The sequence below is a fragment of the Phodopus roborovskii genome, unplaced genomic scaffold (assembly GCF_943737965.1).
Source record: "Phodopus roborovskii unplaced genomic scaffold, PHOROB, whole genome shotgun sequence".
NCBI classification, from domain to species: Eukaryota; Metazoa; Chordata; class Mammalia; order Rodentia; family Cricetidae; genus Phodopus; species Phodopus roborovskii.
The window spans coordinates 8,790,974-8,817,500 of record NW_026126407.1 but is presented as its reverse complement, the minus strand read 5'-3'; the positions used below and the strand labels follow the sequence as shown (position 1 = coordinate 8,817,500).

The 26,527-nt window shown below is 48.9% G+C and overlaps 1 protein-coding gene across 1 annotated transcript in view; it reads left to right on the top strand.

Moving 5' to 3' along the window:
- The window catches only part of Itgae (integrin subunit alpha E), a 57,573-nt gene that overhangs the window by 9,330 nt on the left and 21,716 nt on the right, over positions 1–26,527 (top strand). Inside the window, exons 2-19 of the mRNA XM_051180060.1 lie at positions 3,036–3,159; positions 12,439–12,536; positions 13,211–13,278; positions 13,607–13,724; positions 13,945–14,091; positions 14,764–14,879; positions 15,425–15,576; positions 16,298–16,451; positions 16,933–17,083; positions 17,509–17,576; positions 18,247–18,382; positions 19,055–19,194; positions 19,490–19,630; positions 20,188–20,412; positions 20,702–20,832; positions 22,161–22,291; positions 24,038–24,201; positions 26,267–26,395. Of these exons, the coding sequence (XP_051036017.1) occupies positions 3,036–3,159; positions 12,439–12,536; positions 13,211–13,278; positions 13,607–13,724; positions 13,945–14,091; positions 14,764–14,879; positions 15,425–15,576; positions 16,298–16,451; positions 16,933–17,083; positions 17,509–17,576; positions 18,247–18,382; positions 19,055–19,194; positions 19,490–19,630; positions 20,188–20,412; positions 20,702–20,832; positions 22,161–22,291; positions 24,038–24,201; positions 26,267–26,395 (2,393 nt within the window). The remainder of the gene's footprint in view (positions 1–3,035; positions 3,160–12,438; positions 12,537–13,210; positions 13,279–13,606; positions 13,725–13,944; positions 14,092–14,763; positions 14,880–15,424; positions 15,577–16,297; positions 16,452–16,932; positions 17,084–17,508; positions 17,577–18,246; positions 18,383–19,054; positions 19,195–19,489; positions 19,631–20,187; positions 20,413–20,701; positions 20,833–22,160; positions 22,292–24,037; positions 24,202–26,266; positions 26,396–26,527) is intronic.

The following is a 26,527-nucleotide window of genomic DNA, read 5'->3' as shown; positions in this document are numbered from 1 at the left end:
GTGCAAAATGTAATATTTTTGTTGGTAGATGGAAATATGTGATTAAAATCAAATATTTTTAATACTAGATAATTTGGTTTTATGTTAATTGCATGTTTATTAGCTTTGGCTGTTCTTACTTAATATTTTAATTTTGAGGGGTTTTTTTGGACTTATTTTATGTGTATGAGTGTTTTGTCTGCATGTATGTATGTGCCACACACGTGTGTCTGGTGCCCACACAAGTCAGAGGAGGATATCAGATCCCATAGAACTAGAGTTATAGATCACTTGTTAGCTGCCATGTGGGAGTTGGAAACTGAGCCTTGGTCCTCTGTAAAAGCAGTAAATGCTCTTAATTGCTGAGGCATCTCTCCAACCTCCAATATTTTAGTTTTATTAATCCATTTGTATAAAATATTTATATATTAAAAACTTAATTTGTGGCTGCAAAAGTAAAAAGAGAAAATTGTAAAGAAAAAAAAAAGAAGTATACTGTTACTAAGTTCTTTAAGTTCTTTTTTTTTGAGACAGGGTTTCTCTTGTGTACCTTTGGGACCTGTCCTGTAACTAGCTTTTGTAGACCAGGCTAGTCTGGAACTCACAGAGATCTATCTTCCTCTGCCTCCCAAGCACTGGGATTAAAGGTGTGTACCACCATTACCTGGCTTGTTTCTAACTTCTAAGAAACACAGTTTCTCTAGTTTTCTTCTTGTTACTGATTTTAATTCTATTATGGTCACAGAACATATTCTGAGTGGTCTTCATCTGTCAGTAGAGGACAGATGTGTGATTCACCATATTGGTCAATTTTGCCAAATCTTTCCATTTGTTTGGAAAAAATAACTGTTTTACCATTGTTAGGAATGTGTTCTGTTTGTTGATTAGGTCATCTTGTCAGTTGGTCAGATTGTGTCCTTGATACTCTGTTGTTGTCTGTTTTATAGCTGACATGAAAGTTTGTTAAAGTGTTGAAGTCTCCTTTGGTTGTAACATCTGTAATGTTTTAAATCCAGTCAGGGTTTTGTTTGTTTGTTTATTTTTGTTTTTTTTTCAAGACAGGGTTTTAAGACAGGTTTGGAGCCTGTCCTGGAACTCACTCTGTAGATCCTACTGGCCTTGAACTCACAGAGATCTGCCTGCCTCTGCCTCCTGAGTGTTGGGGACTACAGGTGTGCACCACCACTGCCTGGTTCCAGCCTTTTAGATTTTGAGGGGATATTATTGGAGTCATGCATATTAAATACCACTGTATCTTCCTACTGAAGAAAAATCGGGTTACGTACGTATACATCTTCCCCTTCCTTGTATGTAAGAGAACATAGTTTATAAACCTAACCTTGTAGATTATATTATATTACTATTTTTGATTCACTCTTAAAAATCTCTACTAGAAAATAAAAATTTATTAATTGGAAAATTATTCCCCCATTAATTTTAACATAAATATTGTATTATATTCTATCAAATCCAAGATACACAGACAATTTTTTCCTGATAGCAAGATATGTTATTTGACAAAAGATAAATGCTTTATTTAATTTTACTTTTGTGGTGCTGGAAATTAAGTTCAGGGCCTTACACACACTAGACAGACACTCTGCCATTGATATTTATCCCTGATTTTGGAACAGGGTAGTGAGATATGTTTTTCAAACAAAGCAGAAAACACCAGAAAATAAATGTGTCCTGTTATTGGAGTATGAATTAGGATGGTTTGTTGGGGGCAATGAGTCAATATCAATTTGTTCCATTATTTTATTTGTGGTCTTTTGTTTTGTTTTGTTTTGTTTTTTGTTTTTTCGAGACAGGGTTTCGAATGTCCTGGAACCAGGCTGGTCTCGAACTCACAGAGATCCTCCTGCCTCTGCCTCCTGAGTGCTGAGATCAAAGGCATGCGCCACCACCACCCAGCTTTTTTTTTTTTGATCTTTTGAGACAGGGTCTCAATATACAGTTCTGGCTGTCTAAGAACTCACTCTGCAGACCAGTCTGGTCTCAAACTCGTAGAGATCCAGCTGTCTGTCTCCCGAGTGCTGGGATTAAAGGTGTGGGCCACCATGCCTGGTATGCCTCCACAAATTTTCATGAAAAGTGTCATACATATTGAAGAATTGTGAAATTAGGCAGTTCTGAATATTTTTCTATTTTATTCTTCATATGTATCTACCCATCTTAGCATGTATAAGAGAGACCTTGGGTTCTTATGTATGCTTAAACATTTCATCATACATAAAGTTCAAAGTTTATTTATATATATATATATATATTTCTTTTCAGCAGGTGGTTTGAGACAGATTTTCTGTGTAGCCCTGGCTCTTCCCGGAACTGGTTAGTCTCGAACTCCGAGACCCATTTGCCTCTTCCTCTCGAATGCTGGGATGGAAAGTGTGCACCACCACTCCTGGCCTCTGTTGTTTTAGACAAGGCCTCACTATGTGGAGCAGGCTGACCTTAAACTACATAGTACATAGCAATCCTCTTGCCTCTGCCCCCTGCTGGGATGAGAGGTGTGGGACACCATGCTGAGCTGTCTGGAGTTCTTTTAAGGCCCTTAAAAGAACTTTCCTTTACTGAGCATGAATGCTGAGCTGAGGTCCACCCTCTTGTGTTGCTGTACCTTCCATTTTACTCCCGATAGGTGGTGTTCCACCATACAAAAACAGTTACCTCATCCACTCTCCCTCATCCACTCTGTTAAACCTTCTGTGCTTTCTCTTGGGTCACTTGAAGGGGCGTAGGCCTTCTCTGGGGACTCTGGATGTCTGTTAAGTTTGGTGCAGGTCACAGTAGGAGCCATGTGACTGGTGTGGAAATCACAAAGCAAGAAGCATAAGGAAGCAGGTGGGGTAGTGTTCCTTCCTCAGAGATGTCTTCCCTGAGACTGGAGCAGCTTGGTTTAGGATGGGGACCAGCAGCCATTCCCTCTCCCAGGCAAGAGGCTCTGGTGGAGGGTGATGCTGATACCAAAGGATCTGATGGACTGATTGCAGCCACACACACAGCTACAGCCAAACAGTGTGCCTCTTTATCGGATGTTTCTCTTTGGTTCACAGGCCTGATGTCACTGGGAGCCTTCAATGTGGATGTGGCCTGGTCCTGGGTCACAGCACTTAAACCGGGTGCACCTTCTGTGCTCAGTTCCTTTCTGCATCAAGACCCCAGCACCAACCAGACCTGGTGAGTGTGGAAGCATGCCCCCAAGATGCCCAAGGTACACCCCAGAGAAGGCTGTAATATCCCACCCCATAGCCTGGGCAGCACAGCTTTCCCTTTGTGAATGACACACAGCCAGAGAAAGAAAGAAAGGTGGGGGCTGTGATCCCCAGGCGAACCTGCCAGACACAGAGCCCCTGTCTTCTTCTCCTTCTGTTTCCCCTACGCTGGTTAGGGGAGGGGACCTTAAATAACACTTTAAAATGATGTTCACTGGGGCTCCTGTCTGATTTATAAAAGTTACATGTGCTCAACATAGGAAAGTTGGAGGGTGACAATGAGTAGATAAATAATTGAAGGAGAAATGGAAACCCTGAGTGTCAGCCAAAGAGGTTAAGAGTTCATCGTTCTGGGGGTCATGGCTCAGAGGCACCTCACTTTATCCCCTGAGCAGGTTCAGTGAGGTGCTGAGCCCCAAGCCTCAGTTTCTCCCCTCTGACTGGTGATTTCCAGAATTCATAGGGTTGCTGTAGAACTGTTTGAGAAAATGGACACAAAGGGCTTTCTTTACATGGGTTCTGTCCAAATTGAGCTATGACAAACATTGCCTCGTATCTTGAAAATATCACCTGGTTCAATCCCTGGCAAGAACTGTCAGATCTGGTGAGGATGTGGTGGAACAGGAATGTGTGGGAGTGTATGGCATTGCTGCCTTGGAGAACAGTGTGGTCGTCTGGTGGGCCGAGGATGCACAACGGCCTTTGGCTCAGCAGTTACATCCCAGGTACCAGCTCTAGAGAGACACACAGGCCCATGCAAAAGAAAAAACAAATGTGGTGCTTGTGATTAAGCACAGGATTTTACACATTCTAAGCACACACTCTACCCCAGGACCCCTGCTCCAGGCACACAGTTGATGTGTTGGTGTGTGTGTTGTGTTGGTGTGTGTGTGATGCTGAAAACTGAATGCAAGGCTTCTGCAATACTAAGCCACTACTACTGAGCTTTGCTTCTAGCCTTGACATTGACAGTGGCTGTGCTTTTACCATGAAAGACCAGAAAAAGTAAATAAGGTGTGATTGCATGAAATCAAAAGCAGGTCAAATCAGTGAAACTAGCCTGTTCAGCCTGCAAATGCGAGGTGAGAAGGTAGGTTATCATTCACTCCAAATACCAATGGAGCACCTACTGTATGCCAGGCCCTGGGAGTAGAGCAGTGAGCAAAGCAGACAATGTCCCCACCACCACACCCCAGTCCCTTTTGGTTCAGGTAACCTCCATGTTGGTCAGTGCCATAGCAGGTCAAATATGTCTTCTCCAGATAGGGCTCATGCAGAGCACTAAGGCAGGGGCAGATCTAGTTAGAGGAGGAGAAACTGTGTGTCAAGTCCTACCTGTGGCTCGTTTCAATTTCCTGTTGTTACTAGAGCAGCTTTTATAGTTGAGTTGGTTTAACGTAGGTTCTTTGCATTTATTTATGTTATTCTTTTTTTCATGTTCTGGGTCTTGAACCCAGAACCTCTTGCATGCTAAGCAAACACTTTCCACCAATACGTAATGTGTCCTATAAGGAATATTGCTTCATAGTCAGGATCCAGTTATGGTTCTTGGGTTGTATATTGTGTCTTTTAATTTAATCTAATCAAGCACCCTTCCGTCCTACCCCTTCCACTCCCTTTTTTGGGGGAGGAGAGATTTAGATAAGGTCTCACATAGCTCAGGCTAACCTCAAACTTCTGATTCTACTGCCTCTAACTCTACAGTTCTGGGGTTACAGGCCTGTACCAGCTTGGTTGACTTCTACCATTTTGTTCTGGTTTGCTTTGAGACACAGTTTTTCTATGTAGACCAGGCTAGCTTCAAACTCACAGAGATCCTGCTGAGTCTTCCTTCCTAGTGTGGGATAGTTGTGTGCCATCATTGCCCAGCCCGCTACCATTTTCCCCCCATGAAGGTAGTAGGGCTTGTTTCTGTGCGTGCTCTACCACAGAGCCAGGCTCAAGCCCAGCCTCCACAGTCCACCTCAGCTGCTTTGTTTCTTCTCAGTAATTAAGGGTTTATCTTTTTAATTATATTTTATTTATGTATTTTATTTTGTGGGAGAGCATGTGCCACCACGTGTGTGGAGGGCAAAGGACAGCTTGCAAGAGTCTGTTCTCTCTGTCCTCATGTGGGTCCTGGGGAAAGAACTTGGGTTTGGGGAGAGGGAGGTCAATTCTTAGAGTGTTTAATTCTCTTCCAGAGGATTGGAGTTCAATTCCCAGCACCCATATCAGAGGACTCACAACCACCTGTAACTTCAGCTCCTAGGGGAACCAATACTTTTTTCTGGTTTCTGAGGTGACTCACACAGCACACACACACACAGACACACACACACACACACACACACATACCCAGACACACTCATAAACACACAGACACAGACACATCAAACACATACCACTGTCACCACCACCACACAAATAAACAAGTCAATAATAATACATTTTTTAAAAAATAACTTGGTGCCGGTCAGTGGTAGCGCATGCCTTTAATCCCAGCACTTGGGAAACAGAGTCAGGTAGATCTCTGTGAGTTTGAGGCCAGCATGGTCTTCATAGAGAGTTCCAGGACAGTCTCCAAATCTACAGAGAAACCCTGTCTCGAAAAACATAATAATAATAATAATAATAATAATAATAATAATAATAATTTGGAGGGGTGGTGCTGGGAATTAAACCCAGGGTCTCACATGTGCTAGGCAGGCTCTCTGGGAGTTTTCTTTATACCTGCCTGCCTGTGAAAGTGAGCCCAGGGTTGTAGCAGGCTTTGAGCAGAGCCAGACTCCTGCCTTAGCAGAGCTGCTCTGCCTTGTGGAGAGTGCATGGGGATTAGCAGCTAGTGCAACAGTTGTGGCCTAAGCCTTGGAAGCGGACCCTGGCCACACCTACAAAGCAGGCTCAGACCCCTTTGTCAACCCCGAGTTTCTCATTGCTAGTGAAAGGACTTAATATTGTTATTTTATTGTTGTTTATATTGTTGGTGATAGATTTCTTCTGTTGCTTATAGCCACACAGATTTTTTTTTTTTTTTTAATGAGACAGGGTTTTTCTGTGTAGCTCTGTAGACCAGGCTGGCCTCCAACTCACAGAGATCCACCTGTCTCTATCTCCCAAGTGCTGGGATTAAAGGCATACACCACTATCTGGCTTAGCCACACACTCTTAACTGAAATATCAATATTAAAGTCCAAAATATCTGGTCCCTATTGGCACGAAAGGCTTGTAAGTCACAAGATCTTCATTGGTGGAGTGGAGTTCATCAGTAGACATAAGGGCAAGTTCATTTCATTTAGTCAACAAATATTTATACAGCATCTATTCAGTGCTAGACAAAATTTGTGGACTAAAACCGAGAGAGAGCCTGGGTGGTGCCCAGACCTTGAATCCCAGCACTCAAGCAGAGGCAGGCTGAGCTCTGTGAGTTTGAGGCTAGCCTGGTATACATAGTGAGTTCCAAGTTATCTAGGGCGGCATAATGAGACCCTGTCTCCCACATCTCCCCAAAAGAGAGTGAGATGTGGCTCCTGTCCTTGACCAGCTGCTGGGCTCATGAGGGACGCAAACAGCTCTCACAGTGATAATAACACTAACAGTTATGGTGGGGGCTTCTTGTGCTTCCAGGACCCTGAAAAAGGGCTATCTTTGGTGTCTGTGCCAGGACTTGGGGTCAATCAAAGTTATCATGATAAGGGTGGAGAGAAAAGAGTCCAGGCAGAGAGAAGAGCTTGGCTAAAACCCTGGAGGCTATGCTGAGCAAGAGCGGTGGCTAAGGAAATGCCCATGGCTGTACTGAGAGCCGTGAAGAATAGGATGGGAGAGGTGGGGTGTACCTCATCATTATCACATGGAGGGTCTAGAAGAGCTGGAAGAGTTTGAGGCAGGAACAGTGAGAATGTTGTCAAAAGATTTTGGCTTTGGGGACGTTGTGCCCAAAGTCTGGACCCCCCAAACCACCAAGAGATCAGATCTGATGCAAAAGCAGAGTCTTTTTATTTCCTGGTTAACTTGGGTCAGCAGTCTGACACGGCAGGTGGAGTAGGAGGGACCCCAAGCTGCAGTGGGGCAGGGCATATATTGGGGGTAGAGCAAAGGGGGTGTCTCGGGGGTCTTCTAGTTGCATAGTAACAGTCTCAGGACAAGTTCCTGGGCTGGGGGAACCTGTCCTGAGTTGATTGGTCAGCTGCAGCTGCAGAAAGGGTTGCTGTGCCTGGAGGCCATCCGAGGACTGTTGCTACCTACTGCATTCCACTATTATCAGTAAAGCACATCCAAAGCTTGCCAGCAAACTTCTGATTGGTCCCTTACCACATGGAGGGTATCTGGTAGTTTCTTCCCAGTAATTAGGGCAAGGGGGGGAGGTCAGGGTGGGAGCTCAGCACATTCTGGTGAGTCAAGGGGCTACATCTTGCTGAGTCTTTTTTGTAGCCTGACATGGCTGCCAAAGCAGGGAGATGGGTGAGGGTCTGGGCCGTTCAAGGAAGATGAATTGAAAGATGATGTTTGGGCCAGGTGTAGTGGTATATGCCTTTAATCTTAGCATTTGCAGATCTCTGTGAGTTCAAGGCCAGCCTGGTCTACATAGCAAGTTCTAGGCCAGCTGGAATTGCATGGTGAGATTCTGTCTCAAAAAACAAAATTTTGTATTGACATAAATCATATAAAAGCTCACACATCATAAATGTACGGCTCAATGTATGTTCATAAAACAAGTTATCTGTGTAAACAATATCTGAGCAAAAACACCAGGGCAAAACACCGATGGCAACATATGCTGGAGAGGATGTGGACAAAGGGGGATGAACACTCCTCCATTGCTGGTGGGAGTGCAAACTTGTACAGTCACTGTGGAAATCAGTATGGTGATTTCTCAGAAAATTAGAGATCAACCTACCTCAAGACCCTGCAATACCACTGTTGGGCATATACCCAAAGGAGGTACACTCACACCACAAGGACATTTGCCCAGCTATGTTCATAGCAATGTTATTTGTAATATCCAGATCTTGAAAACAACCTAGATGCCTCTCACCTAGAGAATGGATAAAGAAAATGTGGAACATTTACACAATGGAGTACTTCTTAGCAGTAAGAAACAATGGCATCCTAAAATTTGCAGGCAAATGAATAGAACTAGGAAAAAAAAAACAAAAAACAAAAACATCCTGAGTGAGGTAACCCAAAATTAGAAAGACAAATATAGTATGTGCTCACTCATAAGTGAGCTACATAAAGCCTACAATCCACAATTCCGGAGAAGCTAGAACCCTCTTCCAGAAACAGATGGAAGCAGATGCAGAAATCCACAACTAAACATTGGCCCAAGCTCCTGGAGTATGATCAAAGTGAGGGAGGAGTGATAATATGAAAAAGGAGTCAAAACCTGGTGGGAAACCCACAGAATGAACTGACCTGAGCTAGTGAGAGATCACTGACTCAGGTCTGACAAATGGGGAACCTGCATAAGACCAAACTAGACTCCCTTAATACAGGTGACAGTGGTGTGACTGGGACAGTATATGAGGCCACTGGTAGTACATCCAAGATCTAACACTAATGCACAAACTGACTTAGTGGAGCCCATTCTATATGGAGAGATACCTTGTCCAGCTAGATACAGGGGTGGGGGACAGGGTTCTTTTTGGTCCTGCCTCAAAGATGATGGGACAGACTTAGTAGACTTCCTAGGGGAGGCCTTATCCTCTCTGGGGAGCAGATGGGAGGGGGAGGGGTGGCGGAGTGGGAGGAGAAGAGGGAGGGGGAACTGGGATTGGAATGTAAAAAAATAAATTAATAAAAAATGTTTTTAAAAAAACTAAACTAAAAAACAGAAAACAAACAAACAAACAAACAAAAAAAAAAAAACCCCAAAACACCAGGGCGGCCAGGTATGGCAGCACACGCCTTTAATTCCAGCACCCTGTAGGCAGAGGCAGGGCGTCTCTGTGAGTTTGAGGCCAGCCTGGTCTATATAGTGAGTACCAGGACAGCCAGGGCTATACAAAGAGACCATGTCTAAAAAAACGAAAAGAACAAGGACAAAACCAAGAGCGTCAGGAAAGTCTGGGGGAGCCCTGTGTTCTGTACCAGCAGTTACCCCTCCCCACAAACTGTGTAAGTTAGTTCTGCCTGGTTTTTAAGTTGATACAAATGAGACAGACTGAACGACTCCATCCAGCACCCCTCAAACAGCACTAGATCCTTCAACCCCCACTAGTAGTGCTGTCTGAGGCTGCCGTTTTGCATGGTGGGAGCAGGGCCGAGGGTGAGCATGTGGGCATTTTCCCTGGCGCTTCTACTCCATAGACAGGTGCATCTATTTGATCAGGCCTATTAAGGGAGGTTGAGTTTGCATTTTATTTTCCAAACTGTGGGCTACGTAATGATTTCTAGTCATCTGTGACCGTCTCCACCTTCTACCTTCTCCTTCCCTTTCTACCCTTCCACCACCACCTTTCACCGCTACCCCAGTGGGTCCCTTACCAGCCCTAGGCTCACAGACTTAATTCCCCCTCCCTTAGAGGTTGAAAGGGCCAAGGTAGATGGGGAGAGAGTATTTGCATTTAAAGCCCTTGATGCCTAGAGTGCTGGGAGCTATGGAGAGATTGGGAACACTTCTCTGAATACCTGCTAAGGCACAGGAGGTTTGAGGGGGTTTGCAATGTCAGCAGGAGGATGTGGTGGAGGAGATGGTTCTGGGTTTCTGGGCCTCTGGGCCTGCTGCAGGGGGCAGGAAATGAGCCAACTGACTGGCCCAGCTTGCCCTAGAGAGAGGATCAGGCTGCTATCCACTCCCATCTATCCCCACAGGGAGGGTAACAAGTCCCTCTTAACTCTCTCATACTTTCTAAAGCATGGCAGATAAGACTGCCAGCATCCTAGGCTGTGACTGCTACAGGAGGTCTTTCCCCCAGAGGATTTGGGGGTGACTCTGGGAAGATGGACCATTAGAGCTGAGAGAAGGCATGAGATGGATGAGATGTCCTGGGGCTGCACCCAGACCAGAGTGGAATAGGGAACCTGGGGCTGTCAGCATGTGGCCGGTCCTCTGTCATAGCTGGTCAGTCTGTGTTTAGCTGGTTTGCTAATCACTGAGTCAGCAAACCTGGAGGCCACCAGCACCAAAGGAATGGGCACAGCACAGACTGGGCCTCAGGCCACAGGATTGCACATTTGGAATATGGCAGGCCACCTTGGGGATGTGTGGTGTACCGCTTGCATGGCTCCACCTGGTAGCCAAGGTGGGAACAAAGGCTGGGGAGGGGAGTAGGAATCTGGGAGTTAGGGAGTTAAGGGCTTGGAGGGGGTTGGATTATATCTTCCTTTTGGAAGGTTCCTGTGGAGCTGGTACCTGGGAAGGTTGTTCTGCAGGAGAAGGAGTGAAAGGCACCAGAGGTGGAGGGAACAGCAAGGGGAAAGGGCTGAAGGTGGGGGAGAGCCATGCTCTTCCAGGTGGTCTGGGAGGGAACACAGTTGCAGGTGCACCGACCATTGGGAGCAGCAGGAAAGGTGCTGGGCTAGGGACCAAGACAGCCCGGGGAGAGAGGGAGAGTTATTAAGCAGTGACCTGATTTAGGGACTCAGGCACACCTTGATCTTCTACTCCTCTGTTCAACACCCCCTCCCCCACCATCCCTCCAGGTGCTGTCATGTAAGTCACTCACAAATGTTTACTGAGCCCCTTTACACTGTGTGAGGCAGTACTCTAGGCCTTGGGAATTGCGTGATGGACAAAGTAGAAACGACTGTTGGGAAACTCACTTAGTGGAGGAGACAGATGGCTAAGTAGGTAATTAAGGAGGCAAGCTACTCTCTGGTGGTGACAAGTTCTGAGCAGAAAGTCATGAGAAGCAGGGTTGCTAGGGTGTGAGGGGGCTTTAGAGAAAGCAATGAGTGGGTTAAGCAGGGCACAGGGATGGGAACGAACCAGTTTTAGGGAGGGAGAGGCCAGGGTTTCAGGTGGAAACGACAGACAGCCAGAGAACTGGAGGCAAGGAAAGGAACAGAACCCAAAGTTTATTAAAGACTGCATCACACTCCTGCAGATCTTTCTCTGGGGGAGCAGGGTGGGTTGGAGAAGGAGAAATGGGGTCAGATCCTGCCTGGGCTATGGGCTGTACTGAGGGGTTAAAAAAAGAGACAAGGGTCGGGGAGTGGGCCAGGGCTCTTGCCAGGCATGCAAAAGGCTGTGGGTTCCATCTTCAGCACCACCTAAAAGGAAAAAGAAAGATGCCTGGTCCTTATTCTAAGCTGGGTGTGGTAGTCACAGCACTTTAATCCTACTCAGAATGCAGAGGCAAGAGGATCTCTGTGTTTGAGACCAGTCTAGTCTACAGAGCAAGTTTCAAGGCAGCCATAGTTACACAGAGTGGTATGGTTAAGAGCTGAGGAAGTAGAGACAGCACCCCAGTCTGCCCCTCCTCTGCTAACTTGTTCTCCAGCCCGCCACAGCCACATCGTGACCTTTCAAATGCACAGGCAATTATGTGCTTCCGCTTCACAAAGCCCTCTATAGCTTCCTGCCACCACCACGAAGTTCTTGGACTTGGCTCACTGTTACCAAGGCAATCTTCAGACCCCCTTCCACACCACTGTCCTTCCAACCCCAGCTAGAGGTGCTCACTCACCCTCTGTCCCCGACAAGTTAAGCCCTAGGCCCCACCAAGCGATGTGGACACCTCTCCCATCTTCTTGGACTTGGGTTGGGGGACAAGAGTTTTCCAGCTGGATTGACATCTGCTCAGGCTGTTTTCATGAAGTCCCCAAAATGCTAGTTTTTAGTCAGGAAATGCTAAGGCTAGATGGGTCAAATGTTATAGCCAGCTTTGCCCCTCCAGGGAGCAGCAGTCTGACTGGTGACTTCCTGGTTTGCCCATTCCATGCCACAGAACAACAGTCTTTTCTAACCACCAGACAGGCAGGCAGACAGGGGTTCCAGGCAGACAGGAGTTCCAGGCAGACAGGGGTTCCAGGCAGACAGGGGTTCCAGGTAGACAGGGGTTACAGGCAGACAGGTTACAGGGAGATGGATTACAGGCCGTCAGGGTTACATTAACTGTTTTCCTGCCTGGAGCCCTGTAGATGTAGAGGTTGAGTAAGCACCTTCTCAGTAAGGCTGAGTCTAGAGGCCTGGGTTAGAGAGCTGTCTGCCTTTCTCAGGTCTGGGCCTCCTTCTCAGGAATAGAAAGACAGGACCTAGGCAGGCGGGGAGGGGAAAGGAGCCCTCAGCCAGCCTGTCTTTGCTGTCTGCCCTCCCACCCAGCCTCCTGGTCACCAGGCGAAGCACCAAGAGGACTTCGGCACCCCTGTATCGATGTGCCATATCCACCATTTCAGATGAAATTGCTTGCCACCCAGTAGGTAAGCCAACTCCACCTCCTCAGGGTACCTTCCTACGAATCTCATACACCTCAACCCAAACCATTCCAAATTACAGCTCTGCCTGATGTAGCCCTATCACCCCTGCCCTCCAGCCCCACAGTGAGCTTCTCTCCCCAGTGCCCAAGCCCATGCCACCCTCTCACAGCCCACCTGCCTCTCCTGATACAGTGCCAATGACAGATCTGGCACCAACCCTCACTGACTGCTTGCCATGTGCCTCTGTTAAGTGATATATTCACATTTTTATGTGTCTCTGTGTGTGTCCACATGTGGGTGGGCATGCATATGTGCTGAGATTTGAGGCCGACTTTGGGAGTCTTCCTGGTCCCCTCTCCCCATATATGCATTCAGGTCTGGGTCCAGCAGCCAGCCCCAGCCTACCTGCAGCCTACTGCCGCCAAGAGCCCCTTGAGAAGCCCCAGGTGGCAGGCATTTCTGACTCTCCATCCCTGATATCAAGGCTGGGCACCAGGGTCTTTGTTGAGATGGTAGATGAGGCTGGAAAGGGACTGCATCCTGGCATGCCCAAGCTACTCTGGTCTGCGGAGCCCCCAACCCCAGTGTCTAGAGGTTGCCGACAGAAGCAGCCCCGTGCCTGATGCTTGCCTGACCTCCCAGAATCCCTGCATCCATCCTTGCCTTAACTGTTTCAGAGAACATCTATATGCCAAAGGGCAGTTACAAGGGAGTGACAGTGGTCCGGAACCACCATGGTGTTTTGGTGAGTACATAGGCAGGAGGACAAAGGGCCTTGGGGAGGCTGGTGTTGGCCCCTGTAGGTGATGATGGTGTTGCCAGTCCTGTTGTTATGCTGCCATCTGTCTGTGGTCTGACCATCTATCTACACAGATGCCAAGTCTGACGCAGAGGCCACTGACTACATTTTTGACCCTAGCAAGTGACTTCTGACCCTGAGGAGGGAGGCCACTATTCCTCTCTGCCTCTATCTAGTTCAGTCACTGCACTCTGGAATGGGGATGACAGTGGCTGTGACTAGGGAATATGGGGCTGACTCAGCCTGCCTGATTCTTCTTTATGCCTCTCCCCAGGTATGCATTCAGGTTCAGGCCCGGCAGCCCAGCAGCCTTAACTCTGAGCTCACAGGTGCCTGCAGCCTACTGAGCCCCAGCTTGGACTTCCAGGCCCAAGCCTACTTCTCTGACCTTGGTAAGGATTGGAGAGTCTCTGGCCTTGGCAGTCATAAAGAATCCAGGAAGAAACACAGCTCACTAAGGCCCAAAATGGGACAAGCAAGCTCAGGGTCCTTGTCAGGGCAGAGCTAAGGATGCCTGTGTGTGTGTGTGTGTGTGTGTGTGTGTGTGTGTGTGTGTGTGTGGTGCGTGGAGGTTTTATCTGCCTCTGCGTCTTCTCTGTATGTTTCTTAAAGAAAGACTCCTAGATCCAGGCCTCCATGTGGAACTTGGTGGCTACTACAGAGGCAAAGGAGGCAGCCCAGGGGAGGATAAGAAGCCAGCCAGAAGACCCCGGGGGGCTGAGGAGGAAGAAGAGGATGAAGAGGATGAAGAGGAAGCTGGTGAGAAGGGGCAGATCAGGTGCCTCCATAGTGAACCCCCAGGCTAATGGCCTCTGGGATCAAGGTGTGTTTGGATTTAGAAGAAGGGGCAACAGTGGCTAGGTCCTGAAGGTGGGGATGGTGACTGGGTCCTATAGGTACGGCGAATCCTGGCCCTATCTCCTCATTTTTTTTTACATTTATTTTGTTTGCATGTCTGTCCACTGTGCATGGGTATGGGTGTGCTCATGCACCAAACATGCATCTGTATGTATCACAGCACACATATGGGGGTTGGAGGGCAACTTTCAGGAGCCGGTTCTCTCCCTGTACTATGGAAGTTTCAGGGTTTTCATACTCAGGTCATCAGGCTTGGCAGCAAGTTCCTTCACCAGCTAAGCCTTCTCCCTGGCCCTGCTCATCTTAGAAGTGGGGAAACTGAGTACCCCCGCCCTCCAAAATGGGAGTGAGTCCCATAGTAGGCAGAAACAGGGCCTAGATCTCTCTTTGCCCGTAAGGTAAGAGCTCCCATGTTTAGGAGCTTTCCCGGCTTCTTCCCTGACCTGAACCATAGGGACAGAATGTTTTGTGTATTTGTGTGTAGGTGGGTGGTCCCTTACCAGGCAGAACATGCTGCCCTCCCTCCTGCTCCTAACTGCGCCCATTCCCGACCTGCTCCTCTGTCTTTACCAGGCACAGAGATTGCTATTGTTCTGGATGGCTCGGGAAGCATTGAGCCTGAAGACTTCCAGAGGGCCAAAGATTTCATCTCCAACATGATGAGGAACGTCTATGAGAAGAGCTTTGAGGTGGGCTTCCTTGAGGCCTGAGCTCTCATTGCCTGCCACTCATCTATGACTATGTAACAGCCTCAGAACACCCGCCCTTCACGTGCTCATAGCTCTTTGGGTGTCTGAGCTGAACTCAGCTGGGTGACTCTCTGTCAGTTTTGCCTGGAGCTACCATGCTGTCATAGGCATCTGCTTGCTTGACTGGGGAGGAGTGTCTTGAGATGGCCCTACTCCTGAATCTCCAGAAGGCCAGCCCAACCTTTTAATGCACCAATACCCCAGTACATGAATTTGCTAGTTTCCCACTGATCAGAGAAAGCCACATAGCAGATCTTAATAGGCAAAACAGAGAGGGGTCGTCATGGGGATGCGGATCCAGGGAGGAATCACTCTCCTCCACCTGTGCCTGTCTAGAGATTTCCTTTGCATTAGCATCTCCTTCTGTCCAGGGTCAACAGAGTAGATGAGTGGATTCTTCTAGCGTTTCCAAGAGAGGCCCTTTCGGGGGCAGAGGTATCTATAGTATAATCTGATGATCCCCTCTACCTCACTCTGCTCTCCAGTGTACCTTTGCCCTGGTGCAGTATGGGAATGTGATCCAGACTGAGTTTGATCTTCGAGACAGCCGGGATGTTATGGCCTCCCTTGCCAGAGTTCAGAGCATCGTTCAAGTGAAGAATGTCACTAAGACTGCCTCAGCCATGCAGCATGTCCTGTGAGTGGGGCTCTGTGGCATAGTGTCTGGAGGAGTGGCTGGGTGAACTGTGGGGGAGGTAGTTAGGATGCCAGGAAGTGATGTCATAACTCAAATCTTTGCTTCTTAAGACTTTGTGAGGATTAAACAACTAAAATATACAATATGTATGATAATGCCTGGTGCAAAAGTACCATAGGAACCAGGCATTGGAGACACATGTCTATAATGCCAGCTCTCAGGAGGCCGGACAATTGTGCCTCAAAACCCCAAAAGTGAGTTTGAGGCTAGTCTGATCTTCACAGCTAGTTCCAGGATATCCAGGGTTACGTAAAAAAAACCCTGTCTCAAAAAACCACACCAAACCAAAACAAAACAAAAAATAAAATACAAAAGCAAACAAACAAACAAAAAAATGGAAAGCATAAATCTTTACAGAAGTGAAATGATCATAAAGTAAAAAGTAAGTATTGCCTGCTCTTTTAACTTAGAATTCCACACTGTATACACAGAAAAGGGGCAGACACAGTGCTCTTACTGTGGGGAGCAGGTGAGGAGTAAGTGCATCCCTGTGGCTTATGCCTTGCTGAGTGAAGTAAGGTCCAAATCCACCCTTTTCTGTGCCTTTATTCCCCACCTGGAGGGCTCCTTAACTCTCCAATTCAAGCAGGTCAATGAGTAAAAACTTGCCCAGAGTCCAGACACTCCTTTTGAAGATTATTTTCATTCTTTCTCTGTTAAGAGACAACATCTTCACTCCAAGCCGTGGCTCCAGAAAGAAAGCATCGAAGGTCATGGTGGTGCTCACTGACGGTGACATATTTGGGGACCCTCTCAACCTTACAACTGTCATCAACTCCCCAAAGATGCAGGGTGTTGAGCGCTTTGCCATTGGGGTAAGAGCCAAGAGCTGGGAGGTAACCCTGACTCCAGATAGCTCGAGAGGAGCCCAAGAGGAGACTTTTGGAATCTGTATATCCAAACCCTCTCTATTCATAGACACTCCTCTTCTCCTGGCCACTTGGTTCCTCCATGCCCCACTCCTTATTGGGTCCTACAGAAGGCTCAGCCTGAGGTGGGCGTAGCTCACTGGCTGAGCAGGATGGGGAAAGCCTGTACAAAGGTTTCTGGGGAGGCAGTACTGAGCTGAGTCCTGGTAGCTAACATGAACAGCTGGCCTTGTGCACAGGAGGGTCGCCAGGCTCTGTAGGCAGAGGGGTCGGCATGCATGGGGCAGCCAAGGACAGCCAGGTGTGTCAGGAACACACCGACAAAAGTGGAGCTTTGTTGGGGGTGAAGGGACAGTAGTCAGGGAAGGAAGGAAGAAGGAAGGAGATAGTGAGGGATCTCTCACTGACTGAGGCCTTCTTCGTACAGGTGGGCGATGCATTCGAGAAAGCTAAGACTGATAGAGAACTGAAGCTGATTGCATCCGACCCCAAGGAGACCCACACCTTCAAGGTGACCAACTACATGGCTCTGGATGGGCTGCTGAACAAGCTGCCACAAAGCATCATCCACATGGAAGGTGAGGGCTCCCACGGATCTTGTGAGAGCCCCCCTCAGCATTCAGCAGGACACCCCACCCCCGACCAACTCTCCCTGATCCTGAGCACCTCCCTGAGCCACAGCTGTTAATCTCTAAAATGACAGCGGCACCCCGAGTCCTCCTCGCCTCCCTGAATCTATGAAACTCTGCTGAAGTGGTGGTAGAAAGGCAATGAAGACCAGGACATAGTCCCAACAGGAGCTTACAGATGAGGAGACTGAGGTTCAGGAAGAGAATGTAGCCAGCCAGTTCTTGCTTAAGCACAACCCAGATCTCTGCTCTCAGCCCAGTGCACCATTCCACCAGATACTCACCCCTTTGGGTGCCTGGCCTGGCTGGCCCCTTCTAGACATGCCTCACCCTGCCCCTTGGCACAGTGTCTCACCAGATTCCTTGGCTTCCAGGCACAGTTGGAGATGCCCTTCAATACCAGCTCGCACAGACTGGCTTCAGCGCCCAGATCCTGGACAAGGTTTGTGGCTTGCTCAGCACAGCCAGGATCCACCAGGCAATGAGGGGCTCCTGGCTCCTGGTTACCCTGTGGGAGTGTCTCTAGAGGAGCCACTTTAGAAACAGAGAAGCCATCTGCTAGCTTGCCCTATCTGGACCAGCTATTCTAAGAGGTTACCTTGTGTGCTTTAAAGGATTCAGACATTATCTTAGCTCTAAGCACTGAGATTTGGCCTTGGTGGCAAGCCCACTGAGGTGTGTCAGGGAACATGTAGTTTGTGTGGCAGAAGAAGGAAGCTGAGAAGGAAGAAGGGATGGAACCACAGATGGAGTACCCACTAACTGGGACCTCTGTGCAGGCAAGAGCTGAAGCCAAGTCACCTCAATGCCATCGGGACCTCTTCCACCCACAGGCACCTTCACACGACACAGGCGACGAAGTGCGGGCTTATGAGTACTACAGTGCTCAATCATACTTTTAAAAATGCTCACTATCTGGGTCCCACAGTGCCTTCTGGAGCTATGGCTACTAAACGGACTCACATAAACAGAGCAGAAAACCTGTATTTGCCATCTCATCTTCCTTCCTGACCTTTGAATGCCCTCTTTGTCCAGCAAGTCTTGCTTCAGTGGCCCCTGGATCCCACCCGCCTTCCCTGCCGCTCATTTGATGCTCTCTGGTTCCTTTGCAGGGACAGGTGTTGCTTGGCACTGTGGGAGCCTTTAACTGGTCTGGTGGTGCACTGCTCTATGACACACAGAGTGGTCGTGGCCGCTTCCTAAACCAGACAGCTGAGGACTCAGGGGCTTCACAGTACAGCTATCTCGGTAAGGACAGGGTATGGTGGATGCAGATGGGACGGGGTGGGGCCTGGAGGTGGCTAGGAAGAGAGGGCTTTAGAGGATAGATAGCGGGAGGGTGAGGGTGAGGCAGGAGGTGGATTGAGGGCGGGGCCTGAATGGGGAGGGCGGAGCCCCGGAGTGCAGTGAAACCTTGCAATTGGATATAAGGTGAGAGTAGGGTCTGGAGGTTGGGCGAGCAAGGGCCGTATCTGTAGTCTGGGAGAGGGGCTAAAAATTGGACTTGGAAGCTAATCCAGGGACAAGGTAGTCTGGGACACCGAGGTTACCTGCTGGTGTGCACATTAGGATTCCTGGAGGAGACCATGGTTAATCACATGGGTCACATGCAATCAGACCTCAGTTAGGGACTCTGAGATTGAGAAGTAAGAAGGGAGACTGGGTGGCCTTGGGCCTCTGAATAAGAGGGAATTGCGACATCTCTGTTAATAACAGCTATGAGTACTCCTCCCCAAACTTCATCCTGGTTCCCACATACAGTGCTCCTGTGCTGAAGGAGTGCTGCGTACCATACATGTATGGGGGATACACGTGTCACTGTCAGTGCAGAAGTGGGAACACTTGACTCGGAAGATGGAGCTGAAGGGAGAGGCTGGAGGTGGGGAGCAATTGTCTGCAATTACACCACTCTGGCCCCAGGTTATTCAGTGGCAACGCTACACAAGGCCCGTGGCTTCTCCTACATGGCAGGAGCTCCAAGGCACAAGCTGCGTGGGGCTGTATTTGAGCTCCAGAAGGACAGAGAGGCTACCTTTGTGCAACGGATGGAGGGAGAACAGGTACCTCCTGGAGAAGTCACCTTTCTACCAGTAGAGCCCCGAGGTCCTGGGGAGATGGGTGGGTGGGCCCACCCTGGGCGAGGCTCAGGCCTGAGTGCAATTTAGTGGCCCTTAAGTCTAGTCGGTGGTCTCCCTCTTGTTCACTCCTGTGACACCCAAGGTCAGATTGATTTGGAACTCCCCCCCCCACATACTTGGTGACCCAGGAAGAGCATAAGCAGTGAGTCTAGCTGTGGTGAGGGTGGAAAGGGGGTGTCCCTATCCTCAGGAGGGCTGAGTTCTTTCTGGGCTGTAGATGGGATCCTACTTTGGCTCTGAGCTGTGCTCTGTGGATATTGACATGGACGGAACCACGGATTTTTTGCTGGTGGCTGCTCCATTTTACCACGTTCGTGGAGAAGAAGGCAGAGTCTATGTGTACCGTGTGCACGAGCAGGTGAGTGTTCAGTCCCATGAGACTGCCAAGGCTGTGCCTGCTCAGGTAGCAGAGGTTGGATGGGCCCTGGCCTGACATTTGTTTGGCAACAGTGGGCAGCGATGGTGGGTGTTCAGGGAGCATAGATGTCCCCTTCCTCACAGCCAGGGATCATGGCTGTCTCCCTGTTTCTCATCTGGGTGGTTGTGGTGGCATCTGCCATAGTTGCCCAGTAGACAGAACACTTGCCCTGGCCTCCCTTACTACTACGGGAGTGGTTCTCACTTTCACATTACTAGGATGCAGTGAGCTAGCGAGGTTGGGTGTGGGAGAGCTGCACCTGGATGCTAGCTCTCTCTGTTACTAATGTAGCAATGTGTGGGAATAGAGGGGCAGGCTCCAGGTCTTGAACTTCAAGACAGGAAGACCCCAGCTTTACTGCAGGCTTAGATCATTTGTCTTTTCTCAGCCTTAGACTCCTGCTGGAGAGTGGAACCAGTGAGGGAGAATGCCGGTGGTCCTGGGGTGGTTGCCCTGCATACCCTTCTTGGGGACTGAGCTGTTGGTTCACTTTGCAGGATGCTTCCTTCTCCTTGGCACACAGACTGAGTGGGCATCCTGGGCTCACCAACAGTCGCTTCGGCTTTGCCATGGCAGCAGTGGGGGATATCAATCAAGACAAATTCACAGATGTGGCCATTGGGGCCCCTCTGGAGGGCTTTGGGGCAGGTGATGGGACCAGCTATGGCAGCGTGTACATCTACAATGGACACTCAGATGGCCTCCGTGCCAGTCCTTCCCAGGTGACTCTACAGGCTCTTTCCTTCTCCTTCCCTGGAGCCCAAACCTCCCTCCCACAGATAGAGTGAGCAGAGCCCTGAGTCAGGTGGTAGAGAATGTCAGTGAGGGCAGGAAGTCACCAGGGGTAGGGGTGGAGGACCTGAAGTGGGCTGATGAATGGCAGTGGCAAAGGAGGAGGCAGGTCAGGAAAGGAAAGATACCGCTCTCTCAGAGACGGTCATGGCCAGGGTGGGAGGTGGGTCGTGCCGCCGAAGGAAATAAAAGGTGAAGCTACTCTTCCTCCTTCCACAGCGGATCAGAGCCTCCTCGGTGGATTCGGGACTCCGCTACTTCGGCATGTCCGTGGCTGGTGGCTTAGATTTCAATGGTGATGGCCTGGCTGACATCACGGTGGGCTCTCAGGACCGGGCAGCTGTGCTTTGGTAGGTGGGGGGGTCTTCCCTGACTTCTTGTGACTGAAGCCTCAGCCATACTCCTTGTTCTACACTCAGTGGGTCCTGCAGATTCCAAGCACTAAGGGCGGGAGGAAGTATCGGGGAGGGACACAGCTTCTGGGGTCTGCCTGGGTAAGTTTGCTCCTCAGCTCCCAAGAGTGTGACTTTGGGTGGGCTATTGAATTCTAAGTTCCAACTTCTTATCTATAATTGGGAATAATGACGGTACCTGTCTCACAGGGGTGGGAGGAAAATGTGTGAGAAAATATAAAAAGTGGATACACAGTGCTGGGGGGTAGGGAGAAGCGTGCTGTGAATTCCAGCGCCCCTGGGTTCTATCTTCAGGCAATTTTCAGCCCTGTGGCTAGAGCCCCTGTCTTCTAGCCCTCTCCAGAGAGCCCCACGCCTGTTGTGCACTCACCAACATCTCCAGGTGAACAGAGCTCCCAATGGAGCACCTATTCTTTCCACCTTCCATCCCCAGTCTGCCCCTCCTCCAGGCCCCTGTTTCAGCAAATGTCACCCACCTAGAGAGTGAGGATTACATTCCAGAACTGGGCCTGTAATCTCAGCTACTTGGGAGACTGAGGCAGGTAGATTACCAGCTCAAGGCCCTCTGGGATACGGAGGACAAGAGCTCTCTGTAGGTTTCCTCTTCCTCCTTCATCCATCACCCTGTCTATAATGTTTTTATTGGCTTCGGCTCCAAAACACCTGTCATCTCTCTCCAGGTCCACCATGTAGACTTTCCTGTGCTCCTTTGACCTGATCCCTCTATGCTACTACTCAAAACCACTCAGTGACTCCTACCTGAGTAAAAGCCAGTTCCTTGTCACCACCTACAGGGCTGCTGTGATCGGCCCTGCCCATCCTCCTACCTTCAGTTTTCACCATGACACTCTGTTTCACTCACTATGTCCCAGTCTTCCCGTCCTTTGTGTTTTTCAAAACAAACCGACCTCACCCTGGCACAGGGCCTTTGCACCAGCCGTGTTTTCTGCCAGGAATGCTTCCTCGGACTTCCACTTAGCTGGCTTTTTTCTTGTTAATGGCTTTCACTTTCAAGGCCTCCCTCTTATCAGGGGGTGCATTCTGACCACCTGATCTAAGTAGCTCCATGTCTGTCACCTTAGCCTATTACAGCATTGCCCACACCTGTGTGTTTATTGCCCGTTCTCTGCTTCCCCACAAGAGCAAATCTCATCCCTTTCCCTACTGTTAATATATCCTGAGGATTGAGGGTACCCTTGCATTTGGAGATGTTGAACACAGCAAAATCTGTGCTCACTCCTAACGGGCCTCTTTGTTGTCTTTAGCTCACGACCTGTGGTCGACCTGACCGTGTCTGTGACATTTGTCCCCGCTGCACTGCCCATGGTCTTCAGTGACAACGTGGACGTAGAACTGTGTTTTGAAGTTGGCTCTTCAAGTACAGCCTTTAAGCCAGGTAATGTCTGCCTGGTGCGGGGGTGTGGTGGGGAGGGGTGGGGTGGGGGGTGGGGTGCCCTGGTGTAATCATTCCTGATTGGCTTGTAGGGACAGTGCCTGTCCCTCTCCTGGTGCCTGGCTCCTGTGTCTTTAGTTTGGTTAAATGAATATGTCCAGGAAGCAGATAAACTGACATCTTAGCCATGTTGAGAGGAGGGGAGCTTCTGAAAGGAGGTGGCTGTACTATCTTTGCCTGCTGTCCCCCACCTAAGCATTGCAGGGCCCCCAGAGGCACTGACCCTCTTCAGGATTTGCACCTCGGAGAACCTGCTGGAGGCCTGGCTGCTCTTTCACCCCTTATCCGATATTCTGGGGGCATGCTTTCAGGAGGAGGAAAGCCAGAGGGAGGAGGGCATGCATGGCTGGCACAGCCCAAGTGTCCAGAGCCCAGGGCTCCCTTCCAGCAGTCTCCCAGCAAAGCCCCCAAGGTTGAAACCTCGTGAACGATCCTAGCAATGGCTCCCTGCAAATCATGAAGCAGTTTTCTTGGGTGAGGGTCATGACCAACCCCAAGGGTAGAAAACAACAGACCTGGCCTGGTATGGTCGTATGTGCTTGTAATCCCAGCACATGGGAGATGGGCAAGAGTTCAAGGCCATTCTCAGCTACATACTGTGTTCAAGGCCAGCCTGGGATACATGAAAGCCTGTTTCAAAAAGGGAAGAAAAACAGGCAGGCTGCTGAGGGCTCCGTGACACCAGGCAGGTGCCCTTCTCTTGCTAGGCCCTGGTTTCTGTTCTTCACAGTAAGGGGCTTGGCCCAGGCAATCTCTAGGATGTTTGCAGCCCTACTGTGCTTGGATTCATGATTCTACTCTCAGCTTACTGCACTCTGCCTCCTCCTCCCCCTCCTCCTCTCTTTCTTCTCCTTTCCCTGCCTCCTTCTACCCCCCTCTCCTAGTTTCTTAGTTAGGGTTTCTTATTGATGCGATTAAAAAACACCATGACCAAAAGCATCTTGGGGAAGAAGGGTTTCTTTCAGTTTACAATGTTCAGTGCATTGTCCAAGAAATCCAGGGCAGGAAGTTAGGGCAGGAACCTGGAAGCAGAGGCTGTGGAGGGGTGCTGCTTTCTGGCTTGCTTCTTGTGGCTTGCTCAGCCTGCTTTGTTATAGCACCCAGGACCCAGCCTGGGATATCACTGTTCACAGTGAGCTGGACCCTCCCACATTAATCTTCCATCGAGACAAGGCACCACAGTCTTGCTCACAAGCCAGTCTAATGGGGACATTCTCTCAGCTAAGTTCCCTCTTCCAAAGGATTCTAGCTTGTGTCAAGTTGACATGAAACTAGTCAGCACATCGGCCTAAACTCTCCTTCCCTAAGGTTGTACTCAACCTAGGAATGTGCTGGGAATGGGTCCAGAACACTGAGAAACCTTGGCCAGGTCTAATAGAAGCAATAGGGGGTAGAGATCACCTTCAAAATGATGATGAATAGGCAGGCATTAATGCCAGCACTTAGGAGGCAGAGTCAGGTGGATCTACATAGCAAGTTCCAGGTCAGGGGTTTATAGTGACATCTTGCCTAAACTAAACCAAACCAAACCAAACCAAACCAAACCTGGGAGTCTTGCCCCAAGGAGGTGGCCACATACCACATAGGGACACTGTTCAGCAGGGGCTTACAGAGCCTCAGCAGGCTGGGGCTCTTTGCCTGGGCCTCGACCTCTCCAGCCTCATCAGAAGGTCTGGTATTCAACCCCAGGCCTTAAAGAGATGTTACTCAACTTCACTGTGGATGTGGATGTGACCAAGCAGAGGAAGAGGCTGCAGTGTACAAACACGAGCAATTGTCAGAGCTACCTTAGGAAGTGGAACGGGGAGTCCTCTCTGTGTGAGAGCTTCTGCCTTGTCCCCACGGAGGAGAAGGTAAGGAGAGAATTTAGACAGCATCCCAGAGGGGATGTGTTCCATGTGGGACCCTCTCCACACAGACAAAAGAGGTGACCAAAACAATCATAATACATCAAGAACCAAAGTGACACTGGAAATAGGGTCCTACCAGAAGTCCAAACAAAAGCGGCTTGGGCTGTGGGTGTGGCTCAGTGATACAGGACCGCTTTTCATGCTTTGCATGTGTGAGGAGGCCCCATGTTCAGTCCATTGGGAAGGAAAGAGTAAAGGGGGAAGGGAGAAAGAGCAGAAAGAGGGAGGACACTTACCCAAACTCAGATGATGTCACTGAGCTTCTTAGAGGCTGGACAAAGGGGAATGCTCTCATTGTGTTGTTTACTAACCTGATAGGAATAGTAGGCTGAAGGGCCCTGAGTGAATCCACATCAAAAAAACTGAATGATTAAAAGGCAGGTCCAGAGGGCTAGAGAGATGGCTCAATGGTTAAGAGCACTGCCTGTTCTTCCAGAGGATCCAGGTTTGACTCCCAGCACCCACCTAGTAGCTTACAAGCATCTGTAACTCCAGTTCCGGGGGCTCCAATGCCTTCTAGTGACTTCCAAGGGCACTAGGTATTCACATGGTACATAGACATATATGCAGGCAAAACATCCATACACATAAAATGATTACATAGTTTTTTAAAAGGCAGAACTAGGGAAAGGCCAAGTTATCTTAAAATTTTATTTAACTGGGTGGTAGTGGCACATGCCTTTAATCCCAGCACTTGGAAGGCAGAGGCAGGTAGATCTCTGTGAATTGGAGGCCTGCCTGGTCTGCAGAGTGAGTTCCAGGACAGCCAGGGCTAGAAAGAGAAACCCTGTCTCACAAACCCCAAAACAACAACAAAAAGGTTATTTTAAAAAGAGAAATCCTTGCTGGGCATTGGTGGAACACACCTTTCTTTAATCCTAGCACTCAGGAGGCAGAGGCAGGTGGATCTCTGTGAGTTCGAGATCAGCCTGGTCTACAGAGCTAGTTCCAAAGCAATACAGAGAAACCCTGTTTCGAAACCCCCCCCCAAAAAAAGAAAGAGAGAGAGAGAGAAATCTTGGCAAAGATATTGAGAGGTATGTTTTTTTTTTTTTTTTTTTTTTTAAGTGTCCTTGTCAGAACTCAGATTCTAGCAGGTCTTAGAACTTTGAACTATATGGGCCATTTGTTTCAGAAAATGAACTTATGAATTCTGCTTTGGATGCACTTTTAATTGTTACTTGGCTTAGGAAAGTTTCCAGAACACCTATAACCTTCTAAAATTAAGGGCATAGAGCTGGAGAGATGTTCAGTGGTTAGGAGTGTGTATTGCTTTTCTGGAGGGCCTGACATTGGTTCCCAGAACCACACTGGGGGCCTTGTGAGTTCAGCTATAGGAGATCCAATGTCTCTGGCCTCTTTCAGCTCCTGTACTCATGCACACACACCCTGACATGTATACATAATTAAAATAATAAAATAAATCTTAAAAATAAAAGCCTAACTGTTATTTTTACCAGGCAATCAAGTTCATTTGCTCTCACATTCAAAGCTTTTTATTTGTTTATTTATGCATTCCACAATGTACGTATAAAGGTCAGAGGACAACCTGTGGGAGCCAGTTCTCTCCTTCTACCATGTGGGTGCTGGGAATTAATCTCAGGTTGTCAGACTTGGGGGCAATACCTTTCCACGCCAAGCCACCTCACCGACCCTTGATGTTCTTATTCTGACAAGAAAGCTCCTTTTAGCAGAGTGTAGCAATGGCCTCTGCCTGCCTCCTCTTTCTGGATTTTATGTCTCAGTTTCCCTCCATGTTGATTGGAGATCTTTGTTATCTCACATGTGACCATGACTTCTTCCCTCCATGGCTTCCTGTTTATCCTTCACATAAAGTCTGAGCTGATTCCCTCTGTGACTGGGGTGAGAATCATAAAGCCCCCGAGACCCAAGGGTGGGGCAGACTGGGGAAACTTCCCGAGCTCTTGGTGGCTTACTTGGGCCTGGATCCTTTGGAAGACTTCCTGGTCATCAATGTCCTCTTCTTCACATCCTCTGCCACCCACAGCTTTGTGATGGGGACTGCTTTTCCAACATCACCATCAAGGTTAGCTACGAGTTTCAGACACATGGAGGAAAGAAGGACCATCCCAATCCCATCCTGGACCACTACAAGGACCCTTCTGCCATCTTCCAGGTAACTCTTCCCACATAAAGGACCCAACCATCTTGGGGGATATCCCACGTTGAATGCTTGCTTCCCTAACTTCAAAGATGGCTAGAGCTGGGAGGGAAGGTCTTCAGACTGTCAGTCAGGCAATGGAGTCCC